The 27637-nt window shown below is 41.5% G+C and overlaps 1 protein-coding gene across 1 annotated transcript in view; it reads right to left on the bottom strand.

Moving 5' to 3' along the window:
• Positions 1–27162, bottom strand: part of LOC310927246 (neurocan core protein-like) — a gene marked incomplete at both ends in the record, with an annotated part of 29763 nt that extends 2601 nt beyond the window's left edge. Inside the window, 16 exons of the mRNA XM_083889540.1 lie at positions 1614–1696; positions 2170–2276; positions 2507–2558; positions 5031–5144; positions 9186–9302; positions 13846–14964; positions 18698–18848; positions 18948–19102; positions 19176–19265; positions 19343–19486; positions 20025–20309; positions 20744–20871; positions 21617–21791; positions 22811–22993; positions 23735–23935; positions 27087–27162. Coding sequence (XP_083745666.1) covers positions 1614–1696; positions 2170–2276; positions 2507–2558; positions 5031–5144; positions 9186–9302; positions 13846–14964; positions 18698–18848; positions 18948–19102; positions 19176–19265; positions 19343–19486; positions 20025–20309; positions 20744–20871; positions 21617–21791; positions 22811–22993; positions 23735–23935; positions 27087–27162 — 3180 coding nt within the window. The remainder of the gene's footprint in view (positions 1–1613; positions 1697–2169; positions 2277–2506; positions 2559–5030; positions 5145–9185; positions 9303–13845; positions 14965–18697; positions 18849–18947; positions 19103–19175; positions 19266–19342; positions 19487–20024; positions 20310–20743; positions 20872–21616; positions 21792–22810; positions 22994–23734; positions 23936–27086) is intronic.
• Between the last annotated feature and the right edge of the window lie 475 nt (positions 27163–27637).

Raw genomic sequence — 27637 nt, 5'->3', positions numbered from 1 at the left:
GGAGTTGGCCGTCCTCTGTCAGTCTGCCTGTGAATCCCAGAGTTATGGTATATCTGAGGTTTTGGATTAAAGAAGGAGAGGGGAGAGAGAAGGTCAAAATGTATGGTGCCTTCCTCTGCTGATACCGAGAGTCGACCTTGGGGAGGACTGCGTCGTCGAGTTATCGTTATCCTCTGCCCCAGTTAGGTGAGGTTCAACAGAGATATAATGAGGCACACTCTAGACTGTAGACAAATGATGGGGCCAGGGCGACACAGAGTTGCAGATGGCCTTGTCCTGAGTTTGTTAGATGTGTGTTTTTAGGAATGCGAGTTGCTAATTTGAAGAAGGCTGAATAATAGGTTTTTCTCTTACAATTACAAAGAGAATTTTGCTTGTGAAGAGAGTTTTACTGCAAAATTAAGCTTTAAAGGTCCCGAAAATATTTTCTATCAGCATCTGCAACAGAGTCCTTCACAAATCCACATTTGTTTTGCCAGGTTAACAGCTAAAGTGTATCCTTATGTATCAGTGTTTTTTGGGGTAATACATTCTTAAAGGGACACTGCATAGTATTTATGGGTTTATATTACCCAAAATCCACTTTTGTATACATATTATGTGCTCCTGCATTGTCTAGTCGCTGAATAATATTCTTTGTTTCATTTTCATGGTGTTTCAAAAAGTCATGTAAAATAACATGGTCACGGGCCGCTGTTGCATTGCCACGACGCCATGTTTCTACGGGAGCCTGTATAGACAAACCCGAGAGAACAAATCGAGCGCCGAGACGAGGTTGAGAGCGGATATTTTTACGCGTTTAGAATGGAGGACCACACGTATTTTACAGTGGATAAAGGAACACCAGTAGCTGACCGTACGCCCGCACCACGGAGAAAGACGACGTGGACGACATTTGACTGGCTGAGGATACCGTATCGCTCAGGGAAGGGAGGCGGTGAGCAGAGGAGCAGTTCGTTATTGTAAATTTCAGTCTCTCCTCTAGATGTCACTATAAACTACTTACTTCACCTTTAAAGTGTAGTATTTATGGGTTTATATGACCCAAAATCCACTTTTTTATACATATTATGTGCTCCTGCATTGTCTAGTCGCTGTATAATATTCTTTGTTTCATTTTCGTAGTGTTTCAAAAAGTCATGTAAAATAACATGGTCGCGGGCCGCTACTGCATTGCCACGAAGCCATGTTTCTACCGGAGCCTGTAAGGACAAACGCGAGAGAACAAATCAAGCGTTGCTTTACTTGTAGCGGAAGTCCCGCCGCCACTCTCTCCGCATCATCTGCTACGGCCGCGGTAGCTCGCCCTCTCCCTCACCTCACAAACCTCATCTGCTGACACGGAGAAAGACGACGAGGACGACATTTGACCAGCTGAGGATACCGTAGCGCTCAGGGAAGGGAGGGGGTGAGCAGAGGAGCAGTTCTTTGTTGTAAATTTCAGCCTCTCCTCTAGATGTCACTATAAACTACTTACTGCACCTTTAGGCAATAAGAACCGACTGTGTTTTCTTCAGAAATGCAGCCTTTAATCGTTCAGTGATTTTATGAAAACCAGTTTTCGCCATTTGAAGTTTCATAACTGGAAATGATGATTCTCATGCACCACTAACCAGATCATTTCCATCAGTCCACTGAAAGTCTTCCTCCACCGTACGGTCATTCAGTCCAATCCAGGCATTGTCGTGACCCAGACCTGGAAAAAAGACACAAGTACAATTGAATCTTTAATTAAATCACACTGTGACAAGCTCAACCATTCACGCATATTAAGCATCAGTCTATCTGTCTTTTCTTCTTCATTTTCCATCACGAATTAGGTGATTTAAGCGATCAAACTGCTGTTTTACTGGGGTTTAAATGCAGCAGCGTTAATAGGGTTTAGAGAGAATGGTCCAAAAAAGAGGGAAAATATCAAGTGAGCAGCAGTTCTCTGCTCAATGTAGAGTTCAATGTAAACTGTAACTGAAACAACTACTTGTTACAACCTCAGTATACAGTATACAGAGGACCACACTGGGTGCCACCTCCTGCCTTTTTGTTATGTGCCCTGTATGTATATTACATATTCGTTGTTCCTAAATTTCTGAGGGTGAATTTACACGACTTTACTTTTGCATGCTTTGAAAATACTCCATAACAAATTGCGACCCACAGACACCAACGCACCGTTGATGAAGCTCTGCTCTGTAGCAGAGATGACACTGCTGAGGTGAGCGCTGTGCTCTCTGCAGTCTTTCTCTGCGTCCTCCCACGTGTGTCTGTGGGTGAAGTACCTGAGGAACAATGCCATGAAAGTGGAAATGAAAATAACATATTTCATACATTATGCAGCGAGACAAGTGTAAATGGTTCAGAGCGCAGCAGTAAGTATGTCACGGATAACTCAAGGGTATAAAGAAGTAATGCAGATAGATGGGGCACTTGAGGTTGCAGCAGATAAATATATTGTGTGACTCCATTTATTCTCTCTGTGCAGCCATTTTTTTTTTTTCATCATTCCTACCTGTAGCAGTGGCCGTGGAACTTCCACCAACCATGCTCACAGCCCTCTATGTCTGTAGAGATGAAGAGAAAGCAAGGAGGGGAAATGAGGTAAAATAAAATTATTCCTTAAAGGGCACGTAAAAGCATCGTTAAGAGCAGGAACATGGAGAAAGATAAAATAGTGTGTCTAAGAGAGGAGGAGGGAGGAAGCAGAAGAACAATTTAACTCTGGCATCTTGAGAGGCTAAATGCAAGAACTGTGATTATACAGGACTGTTTTTCAATTCGTTGCACACATAGTTCTCTCTCTCTGCACCATTAGGATTCATTAATAACACCAATGCCTCTGGATTAATGTAAAACTGCAAAGGTTAGATATTCATTAATCCTCATTAGTGCGCACACACACACACGCACGCACACACGCGCGAACACACACACACACACACACACACACACACACACACACACAGGAGGTGGAGATAGCTGAAGCAAGCAGGTTGAAAAAGGTTCATTCTGGCTCACCAAATGATACTCTGACTACATTCCTTTTCTTGGCTAGTGTAAGTTTGTTTACCTCTATAGTTTCGACTGCACTTCCTGCAATCAGGCTCAGCAGTGTCACGTGATGTTGCTGTGAGCTCTGGTGTTACACATATATATGTATATATAAATATGTGTGTGTGTGTGTGTATATATATGTTGAAGGGAGTGCAGTTGAAACTGTAAGGGTAAACAAACCTACACTCGCCAAAAAAAGAAACATATTCAGAGTATAATCAGTGCTTGTGTTTGTGTGCAATTAGGTTTGAGTGTTGTATGGGGGGTTATTAGTGCCATGTATGACACTTTAGGATCCAAAAGCAGAAAAATCTAGTATATGCACTAGGGATGGGAATCGGTATCGGTCAGTATTGGTCGGATACTGGTGGATCGGATATCAGACAGATAAAAATGTTAAATCTGATACAATCCAAAAAGCCTTCAAAAGTCACATGCTTCACTATGCACAAACTGTACAAATGAGTCATGTTTGGGCTTCTCCTGGTTCCAAGTTCTAGCATACCATACATTGGTTTTTGAAACACTTTAATTATTCTGTTTTCATCTATAAAGCTGCTTTGAGTCCACTTGGAAAAAGGAAAATAATACTTTGTGCTTGCCTGCCTTTTTTTTTAGATCAGTACTAGTTCAAATGTTGTAAATGGTAATCTTAAGGCACGTGTCAATCTCAAGGCCCGGGGGCCAGATGCGGCCCGCCATGTCATTTTATGCGGCCCGTGAGTGATTAATTGGTCTTAAAAATCTGCGTTGACCATAAACTACATTTCCCACAATGCATGACGATTACGTTACTCACAAAGTAACGGCATTCTGCCACTAGCTCGCAGTGTATCATTGAATATGCATCATGTGAACGATGAGGGTTGAGAGTCTGAGGGTTTGTTTTTGAAGCAGTGCATTCTGAAGGTGTGTGAGCAGGTCTGCCCTGACCAGATACAGACTTTTAAAACTGTTAATTTGTCAAGAGACGCGGACTGGGTTACATCTATAATGCATCATATTTGTAACCTGAATAAGTAATAAATACAGAAAGTTATTTAGCAATATGTTACGGAGTAGTTACCTTTATTTTACATTATATTTGGTTACATTTATTCTGTATGACAGTTGCATCTGACCCTTTGAGGGTAACCATTATGCTGATGTGGCCCTCAGTGAAAATGAGTTTTACACCCTTGTCTTAAGGAGTGAGTCACTGTTTTTGTAAATGCACGTCCACTTTCACACTGTCCTGCTGATCAACAGGTGGTGGCAGTAATGCATCATTTAAAAAAACATCTAATTGAGCTGTATTGCAAATATATTACACATTACACTTTATATACTGAAAAGAAGAAAATTGTTGAAAAACCTAAAAATATTACTTCAATTTGATAACACCTACATGAGTTCATTTAAACTTAATTTGCCGAATGATGTACTGACTGTAATCATAACTGTTATGAACACGAAACAACTCACTTACTTCAGTCATCTCAAGCCATAAAAAAAAAATCATTTTTTACTACCAAAGAAAACACAAGAAAAGAGTTTTGTTTTTGACGAGTTGTATACGAACCACAAAACATGCAGGCATGTGTGCATATAATAGGAGACAACAACTAACAGATTGTGTACGTAGAAAGTGCCACGTGGAAAATGGTGAATACATTTTTGTGCTGAAAGAAGAGCCGGTCGGTATCCATCACAGTGTGTGACACAGTGTCTCACGGTGCTGCACGGCTGCACACTAATCAGGATTATTTCCACCGGCACCTTTTGCTGTTGGTATTGCGAATCTTAATAAGCTCACCACAGCGGCTGCACACACACACACAACAATGCACCTGAATGTGTTGGTGCTCCACAATCCAGTAACACAATGCATAATAAATCCACCTCAGATAGCATGGAGTCATGTGTTCTTCATCAGTGTGCGTGTGTGTGTGTGTGTGTGTGTGTGTGTGTGTGTGTGTGTGTGCGTGCTTTCTGCCTCTCACCTTTCTCACAAGTGTCTCCGCCGTAGCTGGGCAAGCAAAGGCAGAGGAATGAATCAATCTTGTCGATGCAAGTGCCTCCATTTTCACATGGCTCAGACTGGCAGTCATCAACATCTGCAGAGAGGGAAAAGGCAGGCATAAACAGATGGTTTCTGCAGCTCTCAGATTTTGTTCATAAACAAGAGGGGGGAAACTGCTGCATGTGTTCAAGACGTCCTGACGTGAGAAACGCTGGTTTAAACAGCGGAACGTCTTCATGTTGGTGTGTACAGTGTCGTAATTCAAACAGAGTGTGACGAGAATACAGACCGTCTAATCTAACCCTCTACATTTTTTTTTGTCCCCTCACTCTCCAAAACGCCTTCCATGTGTTCCGTCTTTTCTTTTGTCTCTCGCTCTTTGTCACTCTTTACAAAAGGCTGCACGAGGGAGAGACAGAGGTCTGCACACTGCTTTGCTTTTTTTTCTTAAAGCTGTTTAAAGAGAGGACATAAATTTGAAGGACAAATGAGCACACAGGCTGGACCTGGCCTGGACTCGGGTCCCCATTTTAGCAGATGTCGTCCACCACAGTGAGGAGGACTTAAATAACACCAGACGAGCCCCCAGCTCCAGGACAGCATGCTCTGCAGCTCACTGTGCTCTCTCACCTCTCTGTGACCGGCATAAGGAACATTCCTCTTCTTGGATCAATAGAGCAAAGCTTTATCGTTGGAAATGTGGTGCATGTTATCCTCTTTCACCACTGTGGGGTTATTTTGGTCCCAGGATAACAGACATACACTGCACCCCAGGACTGCAGAAAACTATTAAAACTAACAGCGAGTGTGCAGAGAAGAAAGCTTTACAAGTTTAAAATTCTCGACTGTGAAAATCTACTGTAAACATTTCAGACAGATCAAACTAGAATGACCTCTAGCCTCCCACAAGGTTTCATTTGCCACACTGTCCTCACTCTACACACTGAAGGTTTAAAGTTATTCATTAAACCTTGAGCCTAAACTGTTTTTTGAATCATCTTAAATCACATTTCCTAAGCTTTAACTTCTTCTGTGGCATCAAACTGTTTTAGGTTTGGCTTTAATCTGACAGGAGAGGCTATTTATCTGTTTTGAAAGATGGCAGCTCTGAACACAGTGATGGAGGAAAACTGTGCTGTTTTCTTCTTCCCCGAAACCACAGATTTGTGTTTTCTTGTAAAATCTTCAGTGAGCTAAAAGGTCAGTCATTGTTTATCTGTGAGATCAAATATCGTTTAGACTTTAAAGTAGCAGACATGTTTTAAATGACAGCTTTTTTTTTAAAAACACAGATGGGCTCACTGGTTTAAATCATAAAAACACCATATGTGGGGGAAACACCGTGGCAGAAAAACATAGTACACTAGCTTTTTAAGTTTGCAAAATATTGTGAGATGATATACGATAAGGATTAGCAGCAGCTCCTATATTATTTATTTTATGAATCTTTTATTAACACCGGAGAATATAATTGATGACTACATGTTAAAACTAAAATGTTAAATGGTTGCAATAATAGTCACCAGATTGAAAAGTGAAGCCATAAGCAGGAAGTAGCACCAAGCGGTGATTGCACTGACTGTTAAGAGAATAAAAGCCCTCCTTTTCACTCAATTTAAAATGTTCGGTAACACGTTAGATTAGGGAACACATAATGCACCATTAACTAGGTGCTTACTAACATATATAAGTCGCATACTAGCCCTTTATTAGTTATCATTAAGCACGCATTAACACCTTATTCTACCTCTATTATGACATGAATTAAGGTGTTGATATGTGCTTAATAATATGTTCCCTAATCTAAAGTGTTACCAAATGTTCTTCTTCAATAGCACATGATGTCAATTTTATATTAAATTTAGAGGAAAACGAGGACCATAAAAAACATGACACACATGAGTGGCCACCGAGTGTGATTGACAGCTGGAATCGTCCAATAGGAGCCCGGTTCTTTAAATGTCAAAGTATGTTTTGCAATCTGAACACGTCGTTAAATTTTATATAAATATTTACATATAAATATACCGCACTAATGAATGTCATTGAATGACCTTGATGTATGCGAGCACACAGTCAAAGACGCGTCACTCAATTCTCTCCCCATAAAAATCAGTCCAGCGCCTCATTGTTGACGATAAAAAGCGCCTCTCTCTTTTCTCTCATCTGGTATGCAGAGGGTGAAGCTTCTCCTCAGAGAATTAGTACTACAAATTCCCGCAAATCCGTAACAAATCCTTACAACATACAGTCGTACATCAGCGACAGACTGTCACTTTGATTGTCTCTCCGTCTGTCCGTCCCTCTCTCTGTGACACATAACAAGGTGTTGAGGTGTTCGCAGCCCAAATGGCTCCGTGAATACAGATGATAATGTTGCCTTGTGTGTGAATTATTTCTATTCATAAAGTGATCACTTCCAAGAGGAACGGCTGCCTAATGAGCTGAACATGTGTTAAGGAACAAATTAGGCCTCTGAAGACAGATTTACACATTTGTGTCAAAGTGTCAGACCAGTAGTGTTCGCGAGCAGCTGCTCTAAATCTAACCAGTTTAGTTTAGAACACGAGGCATGAGGGTGAAGAGCAATACCAACATACACATCATGTATTCATGGTATCACGATATAGCACAATTCCTGAAATCCTAAAGCCTTTCAGACATTTTCTGCCTAAATTCAATTTAATGTTGTTCTTACTGTTTCCAGACAAAAGATCCACAACTTATCTGAACTCTGCTTCACCTGTTAACAGTCTGTCCATGTCTTCTCTGTATTGGATTGTGGGATAATAGCGTCCATCAACATCCACTCCAAATTAATTAACTAATATGTACTTTATTTTGTAAGTTTTCCACTCAGGAAAACAGTGCAACAGTGACAAAGCCGAATTTAAATTAGCATCAATAGCCCTGAACATAAGATTTACAGTTCCAACGACATATTTGTTAAGCCATGATGAAATTAAATTACACTTTGACGTCTAAAACTGCTGTTGATGTGAGCACAAATGGAAATTTAAGTGGCCCGATGAGTAGATTTTATACAGATTGTATATTAGATTAGATTACATAGTCCCTTTGTCCCGCAGTGGGAAAAGCGTTACAGCAGCAAGACAGTAAAGGATATATGTATAAGGATAATAAATAGTAAACATGCATTACCAAAAAATGTACCATATAAAAAGACATTAACACTGAGAGTATAAAAAATGTAAATAGAACGTATAGAGTACATTATAGACAATTTCCACAATACTATTTACATTATAATCAGAGATTGAGCATGGGATATTATACATTTATATTGTACTTGTGTAAAATAAGTATGACCTCGTGATGGAATCATCCTCTTGAAAATATACTCAATCAAGCACAATTATTTTGTTGAAATGTTTACGTTACATCAAACTTATCACAGAGTCAAAAGTCTCTCAGGAATCATTTCGCTCACCCTGGAAGTTGGCAGAGTTAAAACTGTTCAGGAAGAAAATTGACTGCTATTGTCCTCATCGTGATGAATTAAAACGCCTTAATGGAATAAAATGTTCTGGTGCACTGATGGTGACACAGTGGAATGGTCCTTTAATGTCATGTATATATGTGGCTGTTTATGTGTCTAAAGCCTGGAGAAATGTGTTGAATATGATTTGTGGGGCTGTCAATTCCTTAATTGTGAAAATAGTGTAACACGATTTGTCAGATTTGTATCACTTATTTTAAAATTCTAGACTTCTGCAACAACAACATTTTTAACAGCTGCAGCTTCATTCATTTATTTCTTAGTTTCACTTCCTGACTAAGTGATGGATCTGCAGTCTTTTTTCCCAAAGTTGAATTGTAACTCTCTGTTTTTAATGGTAGCTTGTTTGGGCTGGCCATATTTTCTAGGTATGACACAATAATGACAACAACAATAAAAATGTTTGTTATAAAAACCTTGCCAGTAAAATCTACCATATTGGGGAATGAACCATGACCCTTCTCTGACTGTTTAAACCTCACCTTTGACCCCGACCACTGCTTAACCTCCTCAAACACTGGGGTGGACTTATGCCGTTAAAGAGCCTGACATCAATATGCACAGAATGATGCAGAGCTGACTTCATTGTGCCGCGTGGGTTTAAGTGTTACTCACCAATCTCGCAGTTCTCCCCAGTGAACCCCTGTGGGCAGTAGCAGCTGTAGCCGGTTCCCTGAGGAAGGCACTTTCCTCCGTGCAGACACGGGTTTGTCGCGCAGGGCTCCACCTCCACTAAAAGAGACACACATGGAAGAGCGTGGAGGAGGAATTAGGAAATTACATTTCTTTGTGATTGTTAATGTGATTTGGGGACGAAGCGTGTCACTAATAAATCACCAAATAGGTAAATACGACTGTGATAAAATTAATTTTCTTTGTCAACTGATCCAATCCCTTTTCCCATTTCAATGACTTGTTTGGTCCTGTCTGTTTGGAACTGTCAGAAAATGGTTGATTTTATTTAAAATATTCAGTTCAGGAGACCACTTTTGTGTCCAATACAATATCACAACCTTCAATTTGTGATATAGATATGAGTCGGATAAACATTTACCACATAGCTATACTCAGCATTCTCAAAAACGTAATGCTCCAACTGCATTGAAGACATTAGCAGTCCTGATCACATGACATCTTTCTTTACAGCATGCTGTCTGTGGTTAGTGAAGCACTTTTTCTTGTTCTTTTTCCGTTATCCACCCCAGTGATTATGGCAATTATTGGACCAATACTAATTACTGTATCAGTTCTACCTCATATATGAACTGATTAATCAAAAATAGTTGCCGATTGATCAATATGTTTTTACAGCCCTAAATTAAAGAAACAATTAAGATTAAGAACCCTTTAAGTCCCGCAAGGGGAAATTCAATTCTGCAGTGAGTTAGTGAACACACACAGCACACAGTGAGGTGGAGAACATGCTAACCCAGCGCAGTGAGCTGCCATGCCAGTGAGCGGCGCTCGGGGAGCAGTGAGGGGGTTAAGTGCCTTGCTCAATAGCACTTCAGCTGCGGACTGGTCGGGGATTGAACCGGCTACCTTCCGGTCTCGAGCTCGAAGCCCTAACCACTAGTCCACAGCTAGCAATGTGTAGGATTTAGCAACCTCATGCATGTTGCAGCTCTCACCTCAACCTTCCCTTACAAGCATATAGCCTTAGTTATCATTAAAACTCAAAATGTGTTTAGTTAGTCGATAAAAACATGGTGGTCCAACATGGGAGTGTAAAGCATAAAGGCTCAGTCTGTGGTAGTGAAAACAACAATGTGTATATTTAGGTGTTTGTATATTTTAAAAATAGCCTCAGTAAAACTATTTTAGGTTCCATTTCTTCAGAATCTAAATAATTCCACCTCCCACTTCCACACCAGGCCTTTGAATCTTACATTAAATTCTCACCAGTCCATGATGACTCTCATGTTTTGTATGGCTTAAACACAGTTTCCCTCAACCTTTGTCTGGATTCAGGATAAAATAAACACCCGCGTCATACAAACACAAAAACATGCTACCCTAATTTTCCATAATTGCAGTTCAGCTGAAAGGCGGCGGTTACAACTCGCGCATATCCATTTCACACTCTGTGTCTTTTCAAAGGGATCAGAAGCCACAGAGCCTCAACCTCTCCATCCACTCGCAGCCACAGTTGTCATGGTTACCGCATGGAAAGCGAGCCTTGGCTCACTCCGCCGAGCATAGTGGGCAGCGTGAGAACTTCAGACATTAGCCACCCTCAACAGAAACGAGCAGACCTCCTGCTGAGCGCCCTGGCCCCGCTATTCACCCCCAAAATGTCTTCACGTGTGTGGTCCCCTTCCACAATTACACATTTCCATATCAATTGACACAACACCACATGTTTCTCCCCTGAACCGCTCATTATTACACTCGTTCATCCTGGCCGCAAAAGCTCGGCTGTGGGACTCTTTGTTCTGCCAGTTCTCTGTCTGACACTGAGGACTGCTTAGGGGGAGGTGGTTTGTGAAGACAACGCGGTGTGTGTGTTTGTGCAGGTTTGTGCGTTTGCATTCACGCCGTACGATGAGCGAAAATCAATACCACGGCGATGATTATCCCTGCAGCCATTCCTGCCCAATAACTATAACCAAATCTCACGTCTCAAAACTGACAGGGTTTCAATCACAAGGACCCCAGCAGAGAGAAATACCTCAATAGCTTCAACTTGAACTCCATTTTCGGCTTCACCGTTATAGATTTATGATAAACTTTACAAAGTAAACCTCTCGGCTCATGATTTGAAAAGCTGCTGAAGTCAGGTGCTAAAACCAGCCATGCATTTTATTTAATGTACAGCAGTCTCACCCAACGTGCACTTGCACCCAGTGCATCAGCGAAGGTCAATGGCACGTCTTGACAAATATAAGCTGTTATGACAAGCAGATTTACTACAGTGTGCGTATGTGTACGTTCGTGTGTGTGTGTGTGTGTGTGTGTGTGTGTGTGTGTGTGTGTGTGTGTGTGTGTGTGTGTGTGTGTGTGTGTGTGTGTGTGTGTGTGTGTGAAAGATAAACCTTGCGTGACTGGCCATTCATTATAGCGAGTGGTGCAGAAAAATCAATAGCTGGTAGAAGGAACTGACAAAGTGGACTGTCCCTCGCTCCACATGCAGCGGTTGACAGCGCCGCTACGAACAACAATAATAAGCCGAGCAACAGCAAAAAAGCCGACTAATACGTTTGCAGAGATAAAAGTGCGAGTGGATAATGCAACGCTGAGATCGCGTAGAAGTATTTATCTGCACATTACACACGGTCTTTGCTGCAGACACTCAAGAAATAAGGTTTGCATTGGAAATATGATTTTGGATAAGGAGACTCATTTCTGTGATGGCAGAGGATATAAGATGAAAACAGGAGAGAGAAGAGCGTCTTAGTGGACTAATACCCCCCAATCCCACTGGACAAATATATATATATTGGCTTTGTCTTCGATTGGCATCAGTGGTTATGTACGACTCGGGTAAATACCCTGATTTCTTCTTCGTCTGCTCCGTTTTTGGCGATCCTTACTTTTTAAAACTTGGGGCAGTGCTCAGTGCCATCAATCAGATCATCCAAACAATTGATTTAAATATAGACTGAAATAAAAGATGCAAACTACTAACCTCTGTTAACATTATCACTAAAGGACTAGACTTGCACCATCTCTATTAAAATAGAGATGGTGCAAGTCTAGTGAAAGAGGAAACCAGGTGAAAAACCCCACCACTGGGCAGTGTTTATTGCCGTTTTAAGTGGGTGCACCTGGGTTTACAAATCCCTTTTTTTCAATGTGGAAGAGGCTTAAGTGTGCATTTGTGTGTCTGTGTGTGCTCATGTACATGAATCCAATTCTTTCCTTTCCTCTTTCATTGATTGAGCAGACTGATGAAGTGCTCCGTGATCCAGTCACGAGAGTGAAGACTGCTGACCACCGACATGAGCCCCGACCACAGGAGACTGAACAGGAGCCGAGAGTGAGAGAGATGTCAGCTGAAAGCCATTACTCTGCTCCAATCTCCTGAAAATGTATCCATCCACATCCTTTCCCCTCAAATCTATCAGTGTGTTTGTATGTTTATGGCCTTCTGGCTGCACGACTCCAGGGTCTCGGAGTCAATCAATCTCCTCTGCTACTGTACAGCAGCAGTCCAGATGGACGCCCTCGGCTGCTTGTCAGTACAGTTTACAGCTGTTTTCTATCTGGAGACTCCTCACACCATGAACAGGAAAGCTCAGTCGTATCTGCTGCAGACATGAGCAGGAACATCAACAGCAGCAGCAGAATAAATCACCCTTAGAAATGTGTGATCGCATCATGTCTGCGGGGCTTTAAGGCGCTGGATTTTCTTCCCCCCACATGCACTCTCATTATCAAGTAAAAAAGAAGTAGTAAAGTAGGTGGCCAGCCGGGAGCTTTACTGAAAAGCACCGTTACAGTCGTGCAGACTTAATCACCTGATTGTGCGTGCGTGTGTGTGTGGTGACAGTGATGTGATCTCTGCTTCTGGTCGGAATAAATTCTTTTGAATAAAAAATAAGCCAGAGGAGAGGACAGAGCAAGGGTAATGAAAACAGTCTTGCGGGTCTTATTTTCATCTTTTGACTGATATTCCTGTTGGTGACGATTGTGTTTCAGAAATCAGTGGCTTTGCAGCAAGGACAGAAACAGCTGCCAATGAGGATGTTTCAATCACACATTATATATATATCTATATCTATATCTATATCTATATATATAGATATAGATATCTATATATATAGATATATATATATCTATATATATATATATCTATATATATATAGATATATATATATATCATAAAAAACAAATGGAAGGGATTCATTGATTCACAATATCAAGTCATTCAGTATCATTACCCTTTTTTTTTATCTTGCCGCAGTTAGCAGTGGATTTGATGATTACTTTGTCTTTATATTTAATGCTAGTTGACGAAGAAACATTATTCACATTATTCAGATAATCTGACAAAAACGATGATGCAGTTCCTTGCATTACTATTGCATACTTTTTGTCATTGTTGTGTCTGGTCAATGACACTCTTCCTGTTCCTGTCCTGTTGTATTTGAATATAAAGTATTTTAGTATGGATTACAACTGAAAATGATCTACACTCACGTGGAGAACACTATAAATATAGTGGTATGGAAGTCACCTGTAGCATTACACCTGTGGCCCCAGTGTCTGCCCCTTCATCATCATCTATTCAACATTTGTAAGTTCTAAATATGCCATGACAAACAGTACTTACTTGTTGGTCCCAGGGTTACAGTACTGACATTCGCCCCTCTGCTGCTCTCCTCCTCCATGTTGCCAGGTAACAGGGCCCCCGAGCCCACAGCATGAGACCAAGCCGGCTCCTCCTCATCCACAATCCCAGATAGCAGTGGAGGATAATCCAGAGAGCTGTTCTGACCTGCTTTCTTCACTGGGACCCAGTCAAGCAGTGTTATTGAGAGGTTAGTGGAGCTGTGCTGGTTATTTAAGTAGTCAGGCGATGGGTCTCCTGATCCCACCATTTGAGACAGGGACTGGGAAGAGGGTGATGATGATGGTGAGAGTGATGGGTTCTGGGAAGTCAGTGAAGGTGAGGTGGTGTTTGGAGAGGGGGAGGACGAAGAGGAAAGAGATGGTGAGAGGGAGGGAGTGTGGGATTCAGTCATGGGTTGAGATGGAGATGATTCAGAAGAGGAGGATGCTGAGGTGGATAGTGTATCTGCCAAGACTGAAGGTGATGGGGTTTCTGCTGGCAAAGTAGAAAAGGATTTGAATGTGGACGAGTTGGTATTTTCCACGTCAATTGTGGTCATCACTGTGGGCTCCAGGGAGCTGGCAGTGGGAGTAGAGGTGGTGGTGGTGGTGGTAGACTGTCCTTTTCTGTGACCCCTCTCTCTAGATCTTTCTCTGGATCTTTCTCTTGGTTTATTTGTTCCTGCTGGTCGCCGTGAGACTTGAATTTCCCCTTTTGCCTCTGCACCGGTGAGTTCTCCACTCCCCTCGTCATCTCCTTTCCCCTTCTCTTCTCCTCTGCTCTTGTCCTCCCCTCTGTACTTTTTCCCCCTCCCTCTGCCACCTCTCCCACTCCCTCTAGGGGCCACCGTTGCCTCCCTCTTGTCACTCGGCTTGGTTGTGGTCTCTGCTTCAACACGGACCCAGCTATCTCCGCTGGATGAGGTGATTTCAGGTGCAGAGCTGGAGGTGGTGGGTTTGTGGGTCTCTGAAGTCCCCCAGCTCTTAACGCTTTCTGTAGTCACAGCAATACTGGAGGCAGCAAATGTAGATGCCAGAGGAGTAGGCGAGTCTTCACCGGCTGGTGCAGAGTTCTCCTTCGGGGCACTATTGAACCATGAACTTCCCCAAGAAAACAGACCTGCAGAGGGCATGAAAAACACAGACAGAAAGAAGTGAGTGAAGTCAGACACAGAGAAAAGAACAAAAGACAAAGCCAAGAGTGATGAACAGTCAAATCATTTCATGGATTTTCTCTACCTTTCCAGGAGGGAGACATAATAAACAGCTGTCCTGAGATACAGTATTATTCACCTGGTTTCCTCTTTCACTAGACTTGCACCATCTCTATTTTAATATAATTCCTGCTGGCAAGAAACGCTCTGTGAACTCCGTAATGACAACATTTAAAAAATCTAAATCACCTACAGCATTTCCCCTGCACAGAGCAGAATTAAATACTGTGTGCTGTATGATAATTCTCTAACCTGCAGGTCTTTTACACCATATTTCGTGGTTAAACGCAGGTGCAACACAGACACAGCCACTCAAAAAAAATCTGTGGAATAGTTTGCTTTTGTATCCAGGTGCTGTTATGTAAGGTAAACAGAATAAAGTGGTTAGACTTGAATATATATATATATATTCACGTGTGCAATGAATGGTCTTAAAGGTATCAGAAGCTGCAGGTGTCATGTTTACCTCACTCATTAGACCTACGAGGGAATGGTGATGGTTTTTATTCCCAGTTCAGCCAAATCCAGATGTTAGTGGGTGTTAATGGGTTTTTCACCAGTGGGGGAAAAGACCAACGTGACCAAAAAAAGTGGGCTAAATCAATGTTTTTGAAGAAATAACACTGAATTCACTGAAGTGTAAGTTTAAAAAAAAAAAAAAAGTGGGACAATATTACCTCCCTAAGTGGGGTGATACGTTACAATGTAAACAGCGTAATGAGCTCTGTATGTGTGTAGTGTGCCCAAGTTAACATGGAGTAATGTTACATGAAATCTTATTCTCCAGTCCTCATCATTGCCTCCAGATAATGCTTCATGATGGCAGTGGAAATGGATCGCCTAACGACACCATCCAAAATTTGCAAATGCACAAGTATTCAGCAAGCTTGATGCAAAAGCAGGTTATTGGTCCACATGTCTTGACAGAGACTCTCAGCTCCTTATAACATTTCTCACTCTATTTGGCAGATGGAAATGTCTTCCATTCAGACTAAAGTGTCTCTCCAGATCTCCAATGTGCCAATGTGGACCAGATCTTCAAGGGCGTCCATGGCCATACATGGTCAACATAGCTGATGACACAGCAATGTGTGGCAAGGACGAGGAAGATCACAACCGATCAACCTTCTGTAACGATCACCTGAAGCAGGCACGGTGTTTAACAGTGACAAAATAATAATAAAGCAGAAGATCATCTTATTCTTCTGCAACCATTACACAGACAGCGGCATAAAACCTGCTAAAATAAGACAGTGAAGTGGATGTAACACAGATTGGCTTAGGCATAGCACTGGTGCAGAAACCGGGTGCAGACCAATTGCATTCATATCAAAGACACTGAAAGGCTGCCAGTCAACAGTACATGGAATCACACTTACTGTTATAGCAAATCATTCACTGTGATAATAACAGACCACAAACAACTTGTGACCATCTGTGCAAAACCACTGCAGGCAGCACCACCAAGACCCAACATATAGATACATACAGAGGATTCAGAGAGGCACACTTTTGCAAATAGCTTCACCACAACCACAAAACTGATCTTTGGCACACCTGTTACCACCTTAACTGCCAAGCCGAAGGTAAAGAAGGACAATGGCAGCATGTGGATCACAGAACAGCGGTGATGAACAACTACCCCGCTCTCCACCCTGGACAACATGTGACTGTGTTGAACAAGTAGAGAGGAACATGGCGCCCTGCAGTTGTCGTGCAAAACTTCAATAAGCTAAGCTAGAGAGTTAGGTGGAATGGAAACACCAAATGGAAATACGATAAGGCATTTCAGGAGCCACCTGTGTGTTCCGTACAACACACAAATGCAACAGTATGTGAAAAATAATCCACTTCGCTGAGCCACAATCACTGGATGAAGGCCAGGGGAGTCACCACCTTGTGGAACTGACTCTAATGCAGCAGAACCAAAAAACACTCAACATTCCTGTGTTGTTAAATTACAGTTTTGAAAGAAATAGAGCCACTACATTTCGCAAATAATAACCAATATATGGAGAGAAAAAGTGTTTCTGACAGTCTTGGGGTACATAGTTAAACAGGAGGGATGTTGTGATATGTTTAGTGGAACCTTTTCCTACATAAGGTGTTAATATGTGCTTAATATTTACTAATAAAGGGCTACTATGCTACTTATATGCATGTTAGTACGCACCTAGTTAATGGTGAATATGTGTTCCCTAATCTAAAGTGTTACCAAAGGAACAACTAGTAGTGCTAAATAGACATTATATTATTGTAATCCTCACATGATATTCTTTGGAATAATAGTAAAGGGTTTTTCAAGGGTTCTTGGTAACACTAATGGTTCTAGTAAGAACCATTTTGATCCAGAGAACCCTTTAAAACCCCTTTCCTGAATAAAGGGTTTTAAAAGGGTTCCAGGTGGAACCCTCCAAAAGGGTTCCAGGTGGAACCTTTATAAAAAGGTTCTACCTGGAGCCAAAAAGGGTTCTCCTATGAGGACAAGCCGAAGAACCTTATATGGTTCTACTTAGATTTCTAAGAGTGTAGCGGCATTGTTGGGAAACACTGCTTTACACACCAGTTGACCTCAGAGATGCATATCGTAGGCATCACTATCAAAAACATGGTAAAACATCATGAATATTATGTGATGACACATGAGCACCTAATTAAACTGTTGATGATTCAGTGAAACAGAGGGATAGACAGTGACCCTGCCTGTGGACACAGACACTCACTCACAACGACAACAAAGTGTGAAACTAAGAACCTACATGCTCTCACAAATTGCCTCAAAATATAATCAGCAACTCTGTAACACAGATCCTGACCATTTTAAAACCGATTTTCCTCAACAGACACCGCATAAAACCCTGTAAACCTCAAAGACCCCAAGGGAAAGGCTGTCTCCAGCACAAAGAAGAACATGGTGTCGAGTTAAATTTCACCATTTTCTACATCGCCTGCCTGTGGCCATGTTTACAGAATCTGATCTTTTTAACCCACAATAAACGTGTCCCTGTGTGAATAATGAGAATGCAGCGAAAGGAAGACAGTTGTGAGACGTATGTGCAAACCTGTGGTGACAGAAACAAGTGCCTTTTTTTTCTATTTCTGGTTATGGGTGAACAGCAAAAACAGCTTCACTTGTGCTCGACGCTAATGATGAAGATGAAGAAAATGTATCAATAAATCTGACTGTTAATCGCACAACTGTCAAACAGGTCACTTGACAAGCTTCAGACTTGGTAGGTGACTTACTGAGGGAATCAGTGTGTGTCCTCTAGTTTTCCCAGAATTAATGAGATCATTTTTAATGTGTTTTGCATTAATTCAGAAAAACACAGCCAAAATTGTTTTTTCAAGTGAATGCAATACACTCCTGTAGGCACCCGTGTGTGTGTGTGTGTGTGTGTGTAGTGCCGACTGTGACATTGTTTGGATAAGAAACACATGAGCTCTCTTGTCTGTTTGTCTCTTAATCTCATACCAAACGGTTCACTTGAGCCAAAATAAAATGCTCACTTTAATGAACTAACTACGTTTGAAGATAAATATATTCAAAACAAATACTGGCACATCAGTGCAATCAGTGATTAAATCCCATCTGATAGGACACTCAGTTACTAAACTGTACAGTAATCATCCACACACCTAGTGATGAAGTACTGGGCTGATCAGTCTCTTTTGTTGCTGTTTCCTCTTCCTCAGCCTTTGCAATGAGTGACTGTGTTCCCTCCTCATCTCCAGTCCCTGACAGGTAGTTCCAAGGCTTCCAAATGGACTTGACAATCTTTGACATCACCTGAATTAATGAACATATATGAACAGATTTTATTTTTGTTTTTGCTGTATTTTCCATGTATTTCAAACCTCATAACTAAATCCTAAAAATCAGACCAACCTTCTTTTCAGCAGGAGTTGGTTGAACTGGAGGTTTGAGAAACTCCTCTGAGTCAGGACCAGGCTCCAGTTCTCCCCAGTCCAAGGAGCTCTGTCCTGGGATCAGCTGGAGAGTCACATAGAACGCTGAAGACTCTGAGGACCAGGGGTCTGTCGGTGAGAAGACAAACTATCAAATACACCTCAAAATACAAACAACGCTATTTACAGACATCAATATTTGACTCACGAGCATCAGTGCTTTGAAGAGCAGCCTCCTCTTCAAGATCCACCAATCCTGTCCAGTTGGTAGGTGAACCATCACCACCGTGCAAGGATCCTGCACAAATATATATAATATAAATCTACCGTTTGATTTTCTGATTATTATCAGCTGATTAGAGACAAATGTAAAACCTCTTGTAGTGACAGTTTGCTGTGTAGTCAGGTCGGGAGTCTCTGTCCCTGTAGAGTCAGCATCACTTAAGCCTGTAAGGTAGCTCCAGGGCTTCCACAGGGAGGTGTAAATCTGAGAGACGGAGTCTGTGTTCTTCGTGTTACCTAGGAAACAAGTTGATGAGATTGGCCGTCCACATGGCAGTCACACTGGATGATATCATGCAGTTGGTTTTACCGTTGTAATTTCACGGGATTAGGCCAATATCAGTCTACAGTCTAAAGCTTATCACGGAAGCACACATCTAGGTAGTTGATATTACGATCCTGTCCTTTTGTTCTCCTCCCCTGTCACTCCAACTGTTTCACACATGCATGATGGTTCGGGTAGATTATGTGCATCAGGAATCAGAGTTGCCATAGCTACAACAGTGGTAATGTCATTTGTTTTCATTGAAACTGCATTAATAGCTGTCAGAGCCTCCACGGCAACAGCAACACTTTCTCTCATGAGGGAGACGGAGGTAAAATCAGTGCAGTATTTCATTTCTTGGCCGTTTTTGCTCCACACGTTACAAAAACGATATTTATGTCAAGACTGGTTTATTGCCATCTAAACAATCTACGATTCAGTGCTATATTTTCCCCTAAACCAAAGTCGTATACAGACAAAGCCTTTGGCTTACCACCAGAGTTACAATACCTCTGTAGCAGTAAGCATCATATAGCACTGTGGTGTTGTCGGCAGTGTTGTTGGGTGCGATGGTGCGGACACCCGGCTGGCTCCCACCACAGTCTGGGCGAGGCCAAGTCACCGGGTAGCGGACGCTGCCATCAGACATCCAGCCGGGGGCACAGCTGTCCAGTCCAGCTCTCCAGGCCAGATAAAGCTGCCCCACTGTGGCCAGCTGTCCCCCGAGGGACACGCAGCGGTCTGAGGCTGAGGATAGAGACAACCTGCCAGGGACTGAGGAGTGAAAGACCTCACCTGAAGGAGCAAAACATGACAGCATGTCAAAAAAATAAAAAACCTTAGGGATTTCTCACACGGAGACATCTGGAGAGATAACTGTATGTGAAGTAGTCGAAATGACACCGGTCCTGGTGCTTAAAGGATGAGACTGTTGGTTTCATATTCATTCTTATCAAAGCCATATGTGACAAATATAAACATCCTATTTCCTAAAATATACCAATAATGTATCAGAGGGAACAAATGGGGCATTTGTCTGGAACTGTTTTACTTAATTTTTCATTTTCATGATGGGAAACGCCACCCTTACTACTAACTACTTTAAGGAGTCAATCACACAGGAGCAACTAGATTAACTGGTGACACACATAGCAGATCAATTCACTGCTGTATGTATGTTTATTGATTGATGTGTATATAATGTCTTTGGTGTGTGTGTGTGTGTGTACCATCAAGTTCCTTTGCAAAACAGTAGACATCAAACAGCTCTTTCGGATCCCTCTTCCCATAATTCCTCACTCCGGCAGAGTACTCCTTGTGACCATAGCAACCAAGATCGGGTAGCTGGACAGAGTAACTGTGGAGATGACCATGTGGGAGTTACAAATGGGTTTTACCTTGTTTCGTTTCAATAATCACTGGAAATAAGCTGCATAAATATCTCGGCGACTGTTACTGTCTGAGCAATATCATATTGAAAGTATTGGGTTTTATTAAAACTTCAAATCAGAATAACAGGCAAGGTGTTAAAATAGATTGAAATATAATGACGTGGTCCAGAAGTGACTATTAACAGCAGATCATTCAAGAGACACAACAATTAGTATACAAAACAAAGCATTTGTTTTCACACAAGATAATTAACTGGCATATGTAGAAATATGTTATAGTTAGCTACATGAGATACCATCAAATAGTGACTCCTATAACATATAGATGAGAACCTAAAAATATGAACTGCATTTTTAATTTGACACCGAATATAAAACAATACATTAATAATCAAAAATGGAATGAATAACCTGCAGCCTTTGCAAGTTGCTTATTGCGCTCTTTCAAATTGCAATTTTGATTTGAAAACAAGTCATTGTTTAGCTCTGATTGTAATATGCTTCATGATTATTGTCACCATTAATTAAATTAAAATTGTGGAAAAACAAGCTGAGAATGTCCAGTTAATAGTTTCAGGTCCACTTTTGGAAAAGTTACAGACCTGTAGGTTACATTGAAGATACAGTTGACACAAACGTTGCAACCCGATGCAACTAGCAAGAAACCATGATATATGAAGTTGGAACGAGCAGAGGCAACTTATTTCTCACCGCACGGTCTGATCATCCAACCATCCGGCTGCACAGCTGGCAAAGCCATCATAGTATGCGGCCCACAGTTGGGCTGGTGTGGCAATCTGAGCAGAGTTTTCCTGGCAGGCTCGCTGTGCATCTGCAAATGAGAGGGTGTAGCGGGCACTGGGAGCCTGGTAGTGAAACACCACACCTGGATGGGCAGACAAAGCTGTGAGTGATAAAGTAGACATATTATACCCTATTTCTACAAGTTATCCTAGTTCCCTGGTGTCCTAATGAACATGTCTGTGACATGCTTTGGTCAAAATACCCTAAGGATAAAGCACCACAGCAATTCAATCACCCTGCCAAAACAACCTTGTCTGTTTTGAGTGGCGGTCTCTTTAAATGCAAATGAGACACAGGAAACTACGTCTGCATCAATGACGGCAGCTAACATTTGCCGACTCTAGCCGGCACATTGCTGTCATATAATAAAATGTATCCACTGGACACGTAAATCCTCTGAGGCTGGAAGTTTGTGTAGAACTCTGTGCTGCACTGTGCAGCCAAGAATAGAATATGTCCGCTAATCCGGATACTATTGCCCTCGCCTGCACTCTCGTGTTTTTTAGGGTTTTATCTCCTGTATTTAGACTGAGGAGGACCACAAAAATATGAGTGAGTCATTTTTTTTTCACACTACTCATAGGGCCTCCAGTGTCCCAAATATAAGTATCAAAATGATTAAAAAGTTGCATTTTGCATCATATATCGCCTTTAAAGTGAACTTTTACAATTCTTATTTAAAGCACATTTGAATTTGAAAATCAATATATTAGTGAGATGTAAACAACAAGCATGTTATTGTGTGATTCGAAGAGAGGGATTTCCACCAGTGTTCAGTCCAATTAAGAAAACTGCAGTGACTCAATTGGAAAGAAATGAATACAAGCAAAACAAACCAAGATAATTAAAAGCTACGTGGGGTCAATCTTTATAATATTGATATGGCAAATCAACAAAAAACAAACTGTTGGTCAGATTTCTGTTTTTATATCTGATATCTCCCACATCTTAAATTAGCGACGCAATACAATAGCACACAAAGGTTAATGAAGTTCGGATAAGGATGTGTTATTACTGTCTGTCAAATTAAACATTTTCTTCAGGGTGTGGTGGCACTAAACTTTTCTCGTGAAATGAAATGAAAGCGGCTGTTGCACTTACCAGAGACCACCAGGGGCACAGTGTCTCTCTCGTAGTCGTTACCAATGACAACCTGACAGTGGTAAGTGCCTGAGTCGTTGGTACGGAGGCTGGAGATCTCCATGGTAGCATTCAGAGGACTGGCAGCGTACCCTGGCAGCATGACACGGCCACTGAAAGCCTTATTCAGCTTGATTACATCACCTTTGGCACAGAAAAAGATGTTTGTTCACAACAAACGTCCACAGGCATCGATCATATCTATCTAAATGATGATAGACGGGAACATTTAAAAGAACCCAAGATAAAAAGATTTACAATTATTATACAATTAGAATGCTTGTGTCAGCTTGTATTGTTTTTTCCTTCAGATTCCCTAAGAATCAGCTTTTTAGCCCCTATAATAATCATCATGTGTATTCACCATTTTAAGAGGATACTAAAAGTACACCTCACAATCTTTTTATGTTTTTCAATATTTGGAATCGTGTTTGCACAAATGCAAGTAAAATATTCACTGACTATCATCCTCAAATTGGATTCAGGCTGCACTCAATCTGGCTCTTTAGCTGCTAAATGCTCCAGTGTTCACCAGCAAATGACAGCCATTTTTAAGCACTAAAATAATGAATTCAAACTATAAAACAAAAGGACCAAGGGCCATTAATTCAACCCGTACCTAGACTTGACTTGTGGACACTCTTCCACTCCACTATAAAAACACTTATAATTTTAAAACCAGGAGCTGCTATTGTCATTTTGGCCGTCTGACGTATTCATGATTCACCCTGAGCTCAGTAGAACTGCAGAGTCAGGGTGATAATAATCTGTGAAATATCCACTTACACTTAGCCACAAGATCCAGTGTTACTATAAAATATTTAGCACAGCTTTAAAAAAAAAAAAAAAAAAACCCTCAGTAATGTTATTTTGACTTTGTTTTACCTTTAGCTGAGAGCACAATCTGCTCCTGAGCGTCACCATCTCCTCCTGGTAAACTGGTGCGAGTCCACAGCAGGTGTGGAGGCTCGCTGGACGAGCCGCTCTGCAGGGTGAAGACACACGGGAGGACGGCTTTGCCTGCCAGTGTTTGTTGAACTGTAGGATGGGTGATCCTACGCATGTTCACGATGGAGGAGGCGTCGCCTGGAGAGTAACAACACCAGAGCAGAACATTAGTTAAATGTGCGATTTAAAGTCGACATATTATAGCCTATTTCTACACGTTAACCTAGTTCCCTGGTGTCCTAATGAACATGTCTGTGACATTCTTCGGTCAAAATACCTCAAGGATGAATCACCACAGCAGTTCAATCACTCTGCCAAAACAGCCCTGTTCAGAACGCTAGGTTTTGAGTGCCTGTCTCTTTAAATGCAAATGAGGAAACAGGAAAACAGGAAACTACGTCAGCGTCACTGAGGCTCCGGCAGCTAACAGCAGTTAGCATTTGGAAAAGCCATCATTTGCCTACTCTAGCCATCATATATAAACTGTATCCACTGGACACGTAAATCTTCTGAGGCTGGAAGTTTGTGTAGAACTCTGCACTGTGCAGCCAAGAATAGAACACTTCCGCTCTTCCGGATACTCTTGCCGTCGCCTGCACTCTCGTGTTTTTTAGGGACAAAGCGGAGCTCTGTGAGACAACAATTCCAGAAATGTCTCATTGTGACGTCCCAGTGAGCGCGGAAGTCAACATCGCGTGTTTTATCTCCTGTACTTAGACTGAGGAGGACCACAAAAACATGACTGAGTCATCTTTTTTCACACTTTGCCTACACATAGGGCCTCCAGAGTCCCACATAAGTATTAAAATGATTAAAAAGTTGATTTTGCATAGTATGTCTCCTTTAAAATGTTGCAAGCGAGTTTGTAGTTTTGTTTTCACTGTTGTATGGAAGCCCCTGTGCATTCTTCTGCATGACCTCTCCCCTTTCTGCTGTGATATGCCAGGGACTAGGTATGTGACTATTTCATCTCTTATGTTTTGTATTCTGTATACATATTTTATTTGGTTTTCTTTATGCAAATTTAGGGTCATACGGCAGGTAGAGGCTGGCGCTGTTGCCTCACAGCAAGAAGGTCCACGTTCACGACCCATTCCGCCCCCATGTGTCTTTATGTGTGGGGTGTGCATGTTCTCCGGTTTCCTCTAATAGTCCAGAAACATGCACAGGTTAATTGGACACTCTAAACTGACCAAAGGTGTGATAGTGAATGGTTGACAGTCTCTGTATGTTGGCCCTGCAGGGATTAGCTCCAGCTCTGCACGACCCTTATGTGGAGGTAAAAGCGATAGATAATGACTTAATTAAAACACATTTGTTTCTTATTCTTTTGTTTGTTTATTTGCTCCGTGTGCGTCTGAGTGGCGCTCGTTTTATTCACATTTTGCCAGGAATTAAACAGAGATTGTGTACAACAGCATACAGCCGACTCAGACCCAGACTGTGTGTAATCACTCACTCACTACATTTGCTTTATCATCACAAATTACTTATCTCATCATTACATGTCAGAGACGTATCAGCGTAAATACATTTTCATGTGATGAGCCGGATATAAATGCTCATGGGCAACCAGTCTGGTGACCATGATACAGGCTCAGTGTTACCATGGCAACGTGATCATCTACACAGACAACATAATTATCTACAGCGAAATTGTCTGACAAATCAATTATTGTGGTTTCAGTTTGTGTAGACCTTATTTAAATGTAAAGGCCAGCCATTATTCTTACTTGTTATTATTTTATTTTAAAGGTTTTTTTGGGGAATCTATATTAACTTTTGACTGCCTGCTCATTAATAATCCAGAGTATCATAGTGTAGTTGCCCATATTGTGCTACAGGGCCCACATACAAAAATGCAGAGGACCCTAATGCAACACTTTAATTGACAAAAACTAAACAAATACACCAATATGTAGAAAACTGATATGAGCATAATGTGTAAAAGAAAATAGAGAAAAGAAAAGAAAAAAAATAGAAAGATTAATGTGGAATATTGCACCCACTAGAATTGAATCCCTGAACGGCATTTTAATCTGCATTTATATTGGAAGGTTTCCACAAGTTAAGCCCCCGAGAGCATCGCCCCGCGCTGAAAAAACACAGCCTCCGCCTTCGCAGCAAATCAGATGTAATCACAGAATCACAAATACCAGGGAAAAGCACAAGAGCCAGAACATGACAGAGAGCAAGAATGAGGCAGGGAGGGAAGGAGAGAGAGAGAAAGAGGGGGGGGGGGAGGAAGGAAGGAGATTCTAAGCGACTGAATGGTGCAAATTGAGGGACTTTGGATGACAAGTGTGTCCTGTAGCATGGTGATGACAGATGGGACAAAAGACAAACAGCCTACAAAGAGGAGCAGAGAGCTGGGAGTGACATGAAAGGACACTCTCTGTCATTAACAGATGCCGTCTCTTATTCCTGCTCTTTCTTCTCCACAGTCCACTGAGCCGTCCACATTATGGATAATTGTATTAATAAAGCTGCAGTTTTCAGAGTGAAATTGAATTTGAGCATTTTCATGCCCACAAACATGACAATGACATTTTTAACCAATACTTGATGACTGAAAAATGTGAGCGTGAACTTGTAAGTAGGAATTCATGTTGTATAATACAATAAATAATGTTTAAAAGCGTTTTTTTAATACAGCATTTTGCAAAAAAAATGGCTAAGGTCATATTTTATATTTAGAAACAAGAGAGACGGTTTCTAATTTCCTTGAAAGGAGAAAGTGCCAGGACTCGACCAGCGACCACCGCGACTTCCAAACATAAATAAGGAGAGCAGCTAATCTTTACAACAGGCAGCAGTCAGTCTCCATGTGGGACAGCAAACCCTCAATACTATCCACCAGAGACTTACAGCTCAGACATTTTTTTAGTCTCTTTGTTCCATAATTGTAAGTTTTATGCATAGTTGTAATGGAACAGATGGTGAACTAAACTTGCACAAATGGGTTTGGAGGTGTTCCAGCTCAATTCCAACATGGGTGTCTGCAAACATCCTCAGCTTTCACGTACAGCACTCAAATTAGTGCACACCTGTTCTGTGTATTTGTGTCTTTGAAAAGAATAATGTGAGGTTTTTTTTTCTTTTCTGGTCCATATGCAGCCCTTTACTCCGTCGTCCCATTTGTCCTCTTTCTCTTCCTCCTGTTCAATACCTCCATTCTCTTTCGCTGAACCCTCTTTGACAGTTGTTCCTTTACACATATATCGAGTAGTTTCTGCAGCACTTAGAGATGAAAAGGTTAAGAGTGGAACTTGGACAGAACAGAACTTACCGAAGCCTAAATAAAGCAGCAGCGGCATCAGAGTGAAGATGATCTGCCGCCCAGCGTCACACAAAGCGAGACCCATGGTGGACCTGCAAAGAGAGAGATGACAAATAAGGGAAACATTTAATTTATTTAACTGCTAAAACCGTGCAAAATCTTTCAAATGCAAACATATTATACATTTGAATACATTTTTCATGCACTTTCATTTAATATGATGATGATGATGATGATCCTGTGCACACAAAAGTGTAATCCCCGACCATATTAATATGCCTGCTTTCCCCTTGAAGACAAATAGAAACAGTAACTAACTAACACTCATTAATCCTTACACGTGTTCACTGTTCACGGTGTTTGTGGGAAAACAAGAGACGACCTGTGAAGAACCTTCCATAAATGCAGTCCATTTTCCTGTCCTATGTAACAATTTGGCACTTTTTAATTGAATGAGCAGATGAGGAGCCGCTCGCTCCTGTGTGAGCCTGAAAAAAAAAACCTTCCACAGCTGTTAGCTTTGTCAAACCCCTTTGAAGCCAATTAGAGCATTTCAATCC

The sequence above is a fragment of the Microchirus variegatus genome, assembly GCF_963457635.1.
Source record: "Microchirus variegatus genome assembly, chromosome: 5".
Lineage (NCBI taxonomy): Eukaryota > Metazoa > Chordata > Actinopteri > Pleuronectiformes > Soleidae > Microchirus > Microchirus variegatus.
This window is presented reverse-complemented; position numbering and strand designations above follow the sequence as displayed.